This window comes from Peromyscus maniculatus, chromosome 10, assembly GCF_049852395.1.
Source record: "Peromyscus maniculatus bairdii isolate BWxNUB_F1_BW_parent chromosome 10, HU_Pman_BW_mat_3.1, whole genome shotgun sequence".
NCBI lineage: Eukaryota > Metazoa > Chordata > Mammalia > Rodentia > Cricetidae > Peromyscus > Peromyscus maniculatus.
The window spans coordinates 95505476-95517762 of NC_134861.1; the positions used below are offsets into that span (position 1 = coordinate 95505476).

General features: G+C 40.4%; 1 protein-coding gene across 7 annotated transcripts in view; it reads left to right on the plus strand.

Moving 5' to 3' along the window:
- The window catches only part of Arhgap24 (Rho GTPase activating protein 24), a 410747-nt gene that overhangs the window by 371724 nt on the left and 26736 nt on the right, over window positions 1-12287 (plus strand). For all 7 annotated transcript variants that reach the window (XM_006975407.4, XM_076546797.1, XM_015994303.3 and 4 more), the window contains one exon: window positions 7658-7865. In XM_006975407.4, the coding sequence (XP_006975469.1) occupies window positions 7658-7865 (208 nt within the window). The remainder of the gene's footprint in view (window positions 1-7657; window positions 7866-12287) is intronic.

A 12287-nucleotide genomic window follows, 5' to 3' on the forward strand; every position in this document is an offset into this window, starting at 1 on the left:
AATATAAAAATATCTGAAATCAAGCCAGGAGGTGGTATTGCACGCCTTTAATCCCAGCACTCGGGAGGCAGAAGCAGGTGGATCTCTGTGAGTTTGAGGCCAGCTGGGTCTCCAAAGTGAGTTCCAGAAAAGGCACAAAGCTACACAGAGAAACCCTGTCTCGAAAAAAAGAAAGAAAGAAAGAAAGAAAAGAAAAGAAATCAGAACCATTCTGGTCCACAAATTTCAGACAAGGAATACTCAGTCTGTATGGACCTTGAAGTAGCTAGAGCAGAGACTAGTTCAGTCCTTCCCTATATGCCACCATCAGATACTCATTGACATCTCCCTAGCTCTGTCATGCTCTTTAATAACTACTAGAAGCATATGTATGTAGAAGATTTTGTAAATATTAGAAAGATAGATGCTGTACCCATTTAATATTTATAAAATCAGAATAAATAATCATAACTTGTCTCATTAATTTATTAACTTTATTATTGCAGAGACACAATTTTCTTATAATATCTAGTACAGACATGCATCTAAATAAACCAATAAGTTAAGGAATCTAAGAAGAAACTTAACATCAGCTAAAACTGTGAATTGAACATTGCAAGGCCTACCTACTAAAAGATGTCATGAAGAGATATGCTGTGCCAGATTTAGGGAGCAACCTGTAATTAGTTGAGGAAATTATAGAAATAGAGTGAATCTGAAGCAGTGGCTTCATGGGTACTGTGCAAACAGCTTTGACTGAATGATCTGTAAAGAGGCAGAGGTCAGGTTTTGGAGAGTTCATTGCATGAAAGGATTCGTTGACAAAGAGTGGCCAGTGGACTCCATTGGAAGGCAAGAAGCAGGACAACACCAAGACCTGATTTAAAAACTGCAAGGAATAGCATGGTTCAATTGTGTCTATGAACTGAAACACTCATTCCTGAATGGGAGAAAGAGTCTCAGAAGAAGCCATGGGAACTTTTAAGGTTGAGGAAATTCATGAAACTTCCAAATCTCAGAGCTAAGAATGTTATAAGACTCCTGAGGCCCTCGTGGGGAAGAGGACCAGAGGGGGTGGAGCTGCCTGAAAGTTGGGCCGATAGTTTTAAGAATGCAACTTCCATGAGTTCTCATGAGTTTCTCATGGGCCTTACATGATGCAGTCACCTTAGAGTCACCCAGGGTCCTGGAAGCAGCCCCCGACTCAGCTCCTACAAGCGACTGCAAAAGTTATTTGGATTCTCACTGGTGCCCTATCTGGAGTGAACAGATGTTTGCCGTTGTCCCCTCAGAAAAAAGAAAGTCAAGGAACAATTACTGTGACTGTGTTTGTGTGGGTTGGGAACACTGGGCAGTGTTGTTTGTGTGGGTTATAAACACTGTGGCAAGGTTTGTGTGGACTGGGAACACTGGTCTTCAGAAACACATGCAGGACACGATGTCTAATCCAATGTGGCCATAAGGAGTGTGGAGTTAAAAATTGAGAGGACTGGACGTGTGAAGAAGTGAAGAAAGTAGCTTGACTCTCAGACCAAACTTCAGTGAGACAGGAGGATACTTGGGACCAGCAGATAAAATTAAAATTATGGGGAGGCAAGGGAGATTCAAGAAAAAATGAATTGTAACCAGTTATAGGTTACAGTGGCTCATACTTGCCACCCTTTTAGTCAGGAGTGGGTTGGGATGGGGGAGGTTAGGTAAGAAGACCACAGGTTTGAGGTCAGCCAGGGCTTCATAGCAAGACCCTGTCTCGAAAGAGAGGGAGGGGCATGTGAAAGGGTTTTGAGATATCGGTGTTAAAAGGGTCAAAAAGGCTCTTACGTCGCAGAGCCTGTTGAGACAGTCCAATCTGAGACAGAAGCCTGGGAAGAGCTGGCATCTGTGGGACCACAGCGGGGTCCCACAGAGAAGACACAGCAGGTAAAATGAACAGAGCTGAGAACAGAGATCAGACAACCACTGTGTGGGGGAAAGGTCACAGAGGACATGGGGGTGTCTGAGAAGCTAGAATCCTGAGAAGGAAGAGGGCCAGGAGGAGAGTGACCACGATTTAGCAACTCAGAAAGTGTTGGCAACTGTAGGGAAATGCAAGTTTCGTACAGGGACGGGGCCAGATGTCGAACGGCGATGCGTGGACAAGTAGACAGAGGGTGGCAACAGAGCTCATTACGCCGAGGAGGTGGGAATCAAAGGGGAAGGTGGAACAGGACAGGACACAGAGTCCAACTGAGGTTTAAGAAGGGTGGTGTTTGAATATATTTATCTGATCACGTCCTCTCTGTGGGTAACTACCCCTCAATCCCAAGAATAGAAACCCCATGTGAAGGAGGGAAGGGTGTCTGAAGACACAGTTGACACACCTTCTTCCTCACAGAGAATAAGTTCTTATGTATGACTTGCTTTTTCAGTCCGGTGAAGAGTCTGCTCCTGGGAGAGGCTTTATGAGGCCGTCAGTGGTCTTCCAAGGGAATAAGCTGAGCACACCAGCGTCACCCAGATTAGAAAGGGCAGTATTACTGGGGAGTGAATCTTCACTGGGACTCTAAAATGACCATCCCTGGGGCTCTCTGCTTGACTCATATGCAGAAAATATTCTTGTTAATAATCTACTAATTAATGTGTCCTTCCCACCATGCTGCTAGGGCATGCACAAACTGGGTTCTTTCTTATTAATTTTAATATTTGAAATTGTCCCCCAAAGGAAATTTTAAATCAGACAATGTTTATTATTATTGTTGCTGTTATAGTACATTTTCCCATCACCGGTGATTTCTCTCAGGAAGTGCATTCTTATGCAGGAGGTAGCTTGTACCTACCACAGGAATCCAGAAAAGGTGGGTCCAATCTATTCCAGAGCTGCCAATGAGGTGTCTGTTCCTATTGACAATCTTTACTCTCTTTTGCAAGTTCCACAGCAGAAAACCAGCATTTCCCCATAGGGATTACTCATCACATGGGAGTGTCTACATGCTTTATCCCTTTACATGGCTTATTGTGCAAGTGTACATGTTCCTTGCAACAGAGATGGAAATCCTCATTGAAATGTCAAAGGTCTTTCTCCATTTTTTTCTTTTTGTTCTATTATCTCACCCCACTTATTTATTCTGTGTTCTGAACCCCTTCCCCTTTAGTGTGGTGAGACAGACTGAGGTCAGGGAATAGGAAATGGAGGACTTCTTTCCCACACTCTTTTTGGCAATTACCACATGGAGTAGCATTGTGTAAGAAACTGAGCCCATGTGACTCTGAGGTCCCTCAGCTGTGAACAGACCTCACTGTTGACTGGTTTGGTCACCTTTTGACAAGTTCTTCGGCAAGTCATCAGGAGCTTAGCAGTGGAGGTGGTGCCTGCCTCCTGGGTCCTGTGAGATGAAATGAGAGAATGTAGACAAATGCTTGGTAAAATGCCCGACACAGAAAGTGTGCTGCTCTGCTCACATTCTGATACTTTAAATGATCAGAAAATGAAGGCTCATGACAAGTGTGATTAAAGGGGAGGATGATTGATACTTGGAGATGAGCAAAGATTTCACAAAGAATGATCTGGACAGGGAGTCACTTCCTTTCTGTCAGTGGAGCTCTGATCTGAACAAGTTATTGAATTTCTCTGAGCCCATTTCCCCACACATGAATAGGGAATATAATAGTTGTTCTACATATCTTATGGAAATAAAGAATATATGCCAAGGACTTAGTAAATGATATGTAATAAACATAAATGTCTTGCTATACTTTCTAAGGGGATTCTTATTTTAACATAAAGACAAGCCTGCAAGCTCAAAGAACTCAAAGTAACACACATCCAAGGTAGACCAGCTCTCCCTTTAGCATCTCCTAAATCTAAGAACTTGAAGACATAATTTTACTCTATTGTTGAATAAAACTCCATCCCAAGAGTGTGGTTCACATTTGTCATGTACATAGGAGTTGAGTGGGAACAACTTTCCTGGGGTTTCTCCTGGATTTGGAGAGAAAGCTTCTGTTGTTCATTTATCAAGATTTATCTAATATCTAGAGTAAAACCTCAGATACAAAGTTTACTCTTCAGTATTGACACGTTGTATTCAAATGACCTAGCAGTGCCTTGAAAGGCTATTTTCTGAATTTTGACAAGATAATATCAAAGCATCAAACTTAACATTTGATTTTCAAAGAAGCCCACAGAAAAAGAGACCATATTCTCTACTCATGAGTAGTCTGCAAATCTTGTTTTAAAGCATTAGACTATCTTGAAAGGGATCACACCAATGGGTTAAAAGTTTGCTTTGTTGTAACTTATAGAAAATGTGGGCTAATGGTTTATTGGCCCTATAAACAAATGGAGAGTTGTTTTTCTCATATTTGAAAACTACCTGGAGGAAGCTGCTGCTGTCAATAGGTTCAGGATTTCACCTTCAGCTTCTCTGTTACTCATTCAGCCTGTGCCTGGTAATTGTAGCCTAGAAGTCAGAGCTTGCTCTTACAAGACGGGTATGATAGCAGGCTTCAAGATGGAAATAGTATTCCATTGATAACAGTAAAAGAATAATGACATAAACAGGTAAAGTAGTTAGCAATAAATGTAACCAAAGAGGTAAAGGATCTCCACAATGGAAACTATGAAACAATGATAGCACCTGTTCATGGATCAGAAGAATTAATATGAAAATGTCCATGCTACCTAAGTGATCCACAGTTTAATGCAACCCATTAAGTTTCCTCACAGAACTGAAAAGAAGCCAATTCTAATGTTTATACCAAACTACCACAAACAACAGCAAAACATTGTACCTTAAAGAAAGCAAAAGGTTTACACTACCCACCTTCAGAATAGGCCCAAAATAATAAAAAAAGAAAGCATTGGCTGGCAAACTTGGACATTCAAGTATGCAGAAGAATGAAACCAGATCCTTATGCCTCACCAGCTACAAAGATGGTCACAGATTGAATTGAAGACTTAAATGTAGTTAGAACTCCAAATAGTGAGACTACAAGAAGAAAATTCAGGGAAACACTTAGGGATACTGGTATGGAATTATTTTTTTTCTGTCTAAGATATTTAAAGCACAGAGAACCAAAAGACAAAAAAGTGCAGTTGCATCAAACTCTAAAGATTTTATGTAGAAAAGAAACAACAGAGTGAGAAGACAAGAATGCAGAATGGGAGAAAATGTTTGCAAACTATACATTTGAAAAAGGGATACACACACTCAGAAAACTGCATTGCAAAACAATTAACTAGATTTTGTTTGTTTGTTTTTTGTTTGTTTGTTTGTTTTGAGACAGAGTTTCTCTGTGTAGTTTTGGTGCCTGTGCTGGATCTTGCTCTGTAGCCCAGACTGGCCTCCAACTCAAAGAGATCCACCTGGTTCTGCCTCCCGAGTGCTGGGATTAAAGGCATGCATCACCACAGCCCAGCTAGATTTTTTTTAATGTGGTATATACATATATAGATAGTTCTAAAAATCACTAAATTGTCAATAGATATATGTGAAAAGGCTCAATCTCATTATTCTTCAGGAAAATATAAAGCAAAACCATAATCACTTCACTCCAGTAAGAATGGTTGTATCAAAAATCCAGAAAAGTGCTGACCAAAATGAGGGAAAGAATAGCCCTCACACAGGTTGGTGTGGATATAATTTTTTATAGAGATTGTGATAATCCAGAGGTTTCTCAAAAAGTTAAAAATAAATCATGTAATGTATCAGTTATATATATATATATGATACATATATATATATATGATACATATATATATATATCCAACGGAAATTAGCATGCCCATGTTTATTGTAGTACCATATACCATAGTAAAACCACCGATGTCCATCAACTAGTTAATGCAAAAAATGTGGTACATACAGAAATGAATACTGTTTAGACATAAAAACATAAAATCCATCTTTGCAAAAAGATGGATGGAACTGGAAATAATTATGTTAACCGAAACAAAACAACACAGGAAGCCCAATGTTATATGATATCATTCATGTATAGAATCTGAAACTGTTGATCTCTTAGAAGTCAAGAATAGAATGGTGGATACCAGAGGCTAAAAACACTTGGAAGGAGCAAGCAATAGAGAGGCCCATGAAACATACTGAATTATAGCTAGATAGTAGCAAGATGTCTGGTATGCTGTTGAGTGTAGGTGACAGTCACCTAGAAAAACCGCAGCAAAATCAGATGGTTGGTAGTGGTACATGCCTTAATCCCAGAACTCGGGAGGCAGAGGCAGACAGACCTCCAAGACTGAGGCCAGCCTGGTCTACATAATGAGTTCCAGGTTAGCCACAGTTACACAGGGTTAGGGTTAGGGTTTTGTCTCAAAAAAACAAAAAACAAGAAACAAAAACCACAAATAAATAAGTAGAAAGAAAGAAAGAAAGAAGAAAAAACTAGAAGGAAGTATAAACCCCAGAAGAAAGGCTTTAATGTTTTAATCAAAGAACGACAAGTGTTGGCGAGAACTGCACACATTTTATTGAAACATTAAGTAGTATGTGCGTGTATTAAAACATCACATGGTGCCAGGCAAATATGTATACTTTTACATTTGTGTATCAGATTAATATTAATTTTTAAAAATCCAGTGGTGACTTTAATGTCTAAAGAGTAAGTTCTATGTCCAATCACAGTTCTCCACTTCACTAGTTATTATTGATAATTCTTGACCCCATGAGAATTGTAATCCCTTGCTTCTTGTAGTCAATATCAGTTATCATTGCCACCCAGGGTCTGCTGCCTTCCTTTGGATAGCTGTGCCCGGCTCTTCCCCACTTCCACTCCTTAGAAAAGGCAGAAGAAGGAAGGGCTTGGTTGGCAGATCTAGCTAGAACTCTTCTCACCAAGAAAACCGAATATCCCCAAGAGCTCTCCCAGCTTTTCAGCTCTTCCCGGGCTGCAGTACAGGATGCGACTGCCTTGCCGCAAGGGAAGTGGGAGAGGGATTTTATTTCCCAGCTTCTAAAGTCGAAATGTCAGGAACAACAGGAGTGTGAATGGCTGCCGAATCATTGAGCAGTGTTGGCCACACCATTATCCAGGAGCTGCTTATTCTAAACTCAACAAAGGAAGCTGCATCCCCTTATCAAGGGCTTCCGTGTCCACTGCCCCTGAAAAAGTCACCTGCTAATTCTGTTTTCCTAAAATCAGTGTGTTAACTCCATTTGTCATAGATATGATACAAGGTACAGAATTGTGTGTTGCTGCCATTTCCACGAGGCTAACATGTTAAAAAAAAAAGTAAGATGTTTTATTGCCTGGGATGTGATAATTCTGCAGTATGAGTCCATAAATAAATACATTATTCTATAACAGAAGGGAGCAGAGCCATCTGTTGTTATTATCAAATCCCTGACATAATGGCTGCTGAATATCCATCCCCCTCCTCTTCTTGGGACTTACACAATTTTAACACATAGCATTTACTTTCCTTCTTCTTTCGTGAAGCTCATATGAGCTTCCGGTCCCCCTTTTATCTAAGCATAAATGCCCCAGGAAGGGTGGCAGAGGGAAACCCCATCCACTGGACAAGTGTATGAGGTGCATTTGATTGCATGCCAATGGGAAAGAGCAAAACATCAGCTACTCGTGATCATTTCAACCCGTGTCCTTTAAGAGCGTGAAAAGAAGACAGCAATGAATGAGGAGAAAATAGGGATCTCAGTTTTGCTGTGATCTCTTCTTTTTCCAGGTATATTTGGACAGAAACTGGAAGACACTGTCCGATATGAAAAGAGATATGGGAACCGGCTGGCGCCCATGCTGGTGGAGCAGTGCGTGGACTTCATCCGACAGCGGGGGCTGAAGGAAGAGGGCCTTTTCCGGCTGCCTGGCCAGGCCAACCTCGTCAAGGAGCTTCAGGATGCATTCGACTGTGGAGAGAAGCCCTCCTTTGACAGGTACAAGGACAGGTCATGGCTTGACTGACCATCCCTCAAGAGACTGGGCAAAGGGATGCCATGGCTGAGTGTCTAACCGTTGATGAGGTAGACATGCAGAGAGTAGATTATAAATTTGACAACACAGTCTTGGATTATTTTTACTAAGTCACAAAGAAACAATTGTGGCACTTTCTGTTGTCGTTCCCTGCTGTTCACTTTGCCTCATCTTCAAGCATTATTACTCACTGCCAACCTCTGTACCAGAATTCAAACTATATTAACCTTTGGTATTGGGAAGATAAATCTGTTGTTGTCTCTTAAAAAGTTTCTTTTTTCTTTCAGTTAAGGGACATTTTTAAAAGTGAGAAGTAGATATAAAGATGTTGGCAATGTAATTTCAATAATAATATTATGCTGAAGAATGTATAGCTCTGCCTTGGTCTGGAGTGTATTCAGAAAGACAGAAGGAGAAGTACAGTATTATGAAATTTGAAAATAGTCAAACTTCCAGATAAGAAGCTATTAAATATCCTTACGAGAACTTCACTGTTGATATTTTGTGAGTGATCTCCTTCTTTCACTTTAAAATTTAATAGAAAAATCTTCTTTTATCTTAATATCATTCACTTTATATGGCAGAAACTTCTACATTCTGAAAGTAGAAACAAGCCCCTTTATTCCAACCTACCTGAAGACAGAATTTCCTCGCTAGTACCTTCTAGCAGTTCCCCCAGGTCTCACATGAGTGCAGCTAGACACAGGACAGACAGACAAGATGAAGTGAAAGCCTGTGGTAAAGGGAGTGTCACTGAGGGTGTGTTCACACCAAGAACACGAGACCCACTCACTGCAACGTTCAGCAGCCTTTACTGTCCTGTCCCAAAGGTCCAAATGATGATCATCGTGCCAGCAGCTCATTGGGGAATAAACTCTAATATCATCAACAGCGCACTTCGATAGTTGAACTTGCTAAGGTCTCTAAACAAATTATGTATATACATGTGTATCTGTGTAAGAGAATATACACATGTGAGTTCAGGTCCATGTAATGTCCCAAAGGGCATGTAAGATCCCCTGTTGATGGAGTTACATGCAGTTGTAAGCCACCCATCATGGGTGCTGGAAACCAAACTCTGGTGCTCTGCAAAAGCAGGATATGTTCTTAAGTCTCTCTTTTGCACAGTTTTTTTTTTTTTTTTTCCGAGACAGGGTTTCTCTGTGTAGCTTTGTGCCTTTCCTGGAACTCACTTGGTAGCCCAGGCTGGCGTCGAACTCACAGAGATTCTCCTGGCTCTGCCTCCCGAGTGCTGGGATTAAAGGCGTGCGCCACCACCGCCCGGCTTCTTTTGCACAGTTTTATTCCTAGAAGTGAAATAGGTATGTGAAGGAAGCTGTAATACAAAATTGTTTATTATTGATTTTTATAATAGTAAATCTATTCTCCCCAACAGATGATTAATGAAATAATGGTTCATTTGATACAAAAAAAAATATTATGCAGATCTTAAAATTTGTGGGAAATGCTGATTTCATGTTAGCACACTTTGCTTAAGTTTCTGTTGCTACAACAACGTCTGAGAAAACAAACTTCAAAAGAAGGGCTGGTTTGGCTCACACATTTGGAGATGTCAGTGTGTGACAAGATGATGCCTCATATGCCTGAGAAAAGAAGCATGTGGTGATGGGGAGGGCAGGGCACAGCTGTCCATCTCATGGCTGAGACATGATAGAGAGAGAGAGAGAAGGAATGAGTCCAGGTCCTCTGTCCCTTTCAAGGCAAAATCCCGATGATGAGAAGATTTTCCACTAGACCCTACCATCCAAAGTTTCCATGACCTCCAAATAATGGCAAGCAGGAGTGTTTGGAGGCATGTATCTCCATTTCCCAAAATTAGCACATAGTGACAAATGGAAAAACAAATCAAGATCTGTTATTTGATTTAAATCTTCCCTTTCTACAAAGATTTTATAGATAACTTATAAAACTTTACATTTGCCCTTTGAGAGAGAAATATTAAGTATGAAGATAAATAAATGATTTCAAAACTAGCATCCAAGGACAGATTTCAAGGCTCTCCATATGCTGTGTCTAGGACAGTCTGTGTCTACATCTATACTCTGAAGATGAGCAGCAGTTACATAGAGAGCTATAACCACACCATAAAAATTGCAGCTCAGCTGGAGGAAGTGTACGTTTTTAGCATTGAATTGCAGAGGAGTCTGATGTAGTAGACTGCTACATGTACATGATGGAAAAAGTAACTTCCTCTGCAATGAATTTCATAAGACAATAATAAATTTCACATCCCTTTCAAATGTTTTTATATGGGCTTTACACATATATGCTGGTAAGATTATAACGTATTTAAGAAAATAATACTGCCATGATATGATGGCTAATACTATTTATCACCCAAATGTGATTTAGAATCACCATGGAAACAAAGCTCTGGACATGTAGGTGAGAGAATTTGTAGATCACGTTAACTGGGATGGGAAGAGGAGTTACCCTAAGTGTGGTTGACATAATTCCACAGCCAGGGATCCCAGCGTAAATGCCAAGGAGAAATCAAGTTACTTCCTGACAGTGAATGTGGACAGAATGTGACCCTCTTCTCCATGCTACTGCCCATACCATCCTGTCCATAATGAACTGTGAGCCAAAATAAAATAAATAAATAAATCCTTCCTCTATTTGGATTTATTAGATATTTTGTTGCAACCAAAAGAGAAAAAAAATAGCTAATGCCTTGAGATTTTGTTATTTGTTTCTTATAGTAAATCTTTGCTAATATGGGAGTCTAGAATGATATTTTATATAATCTAGGACATCTGTAAGAATGAATATTCCTTATAACACATGGTTTCCAAGTTTGCACCAACTATTGGCATATAATGAAATATTGTATAACCTTTATATAAACTATGATCTTATACAAAGTTTATGTGTTATTGTAGGAAGCCTATCATGTATAAACACACTGAGAAAATATAACACAAGATTTGCTTTGCCAAAAGGATCTATGAGATGTTAAATCTTTAGAAGTTTTATCCAGCTAGGTGGTGGTGGCGCACACCTTTAATCCCAGCACTTGGGAGGCAGAGGCAGGTAGATCTCTGTGAGTTCGAGACCAGTCTGCTCTACGAAAAGAGTTCCAAGACAGCCAGAACTGTTACACAGAGAAACCCTGTCTCAAAAACAAACAAACAAACAAAAAGTAATTTTATCCATGGCTCTTCCACCCACACATGACATTTTGGATTCACTTTTGTTGTCTCAGAATTTCACTGAAGCTATACCAAATTCAAGTAACATGATGTATCATAGTATCCACTGCTACATGACAAACCATGCTGGATTTGGGGTTGGGGAGTTAAAACACCAACATCTTCAGATTTTCCTTTTGGGCAGTGCTTGTCAGAGATATCCCACTTCTATTCCCCAGGGTATTGGTTGCAATTTAGTGTAGCTGTGGTATCCATGAGAGCTTTTAATAAATAAAGCTAGATACCTACAATGGTCTGGCCAGAATCCCTGATGGCTGGTTGATCTGCTCTCTGAAGTCTTGTATCCTTGGGGGCTTTACCCTTTATCTAGTGTTGGGATTCTTTTCAAGGCAGCTTAGTTCTCGTGGAAACCACAAGGACTCAGCCCACAACCTGACAGAGTAACATGCACTGAATTTTATCAGGCAAATGTAAATCAAGGCCTACCATACTCAGATTAAAGGGAATATAAAAAAGTGAATTTGCCTCTTGATAGAAGCTGTGGCATGGAAATGTAGACATAGGATCAATTATCCACAGTCCTCTTGGGAGACAATATGAAACATTCATTCACCAAGTAACTCTGGAGGGCCTTCTGTCTCAGACATTGTTCTAGGTTGAAATGGCAGACAAGGTCTACCCTCTTCTGGAGTTCTCATCTACAGTGGTGGAAGATGATCAATGCACAGCAAATATATAGATGTTTCTGCACAATGATGACAGCATGATGATTCCTATATATGGAAAGTTCTGGATGCAACTGATTTTAGAAGGAGGAGAGGAATTCCTAGATCTGTGAGCAGAGCAGGAAGTAGCAGGAGCAATATGTCTGTGGCCAAGCATAATTGTGAGCTGCTTGTCAGGGGGACAAAACCCCACAAGTGTCAAAAGGATGGTGTGGGGGTTTGAATGCAATTGGCAACCATAAGCTCATAAGAAGGGGCACTATTGGGAGGTGTGGCTTTGATGGAGTGGGAGTGGTCTTGTTGGAGGAAGTGGGTCACTGTGGGGATGAGCTTTGAGGTCTCATATATATACTCAAGCTACGCCCAGTGTCTCAGTCCACTTCCTGTGTCTGCCTACACACTGCCATGTCCCACCATGATAATAATGGGCTAAACCTTTGAACCTATAAACCAGCCCCAATTAAATATTTTCCTTTATAAGAGTTGC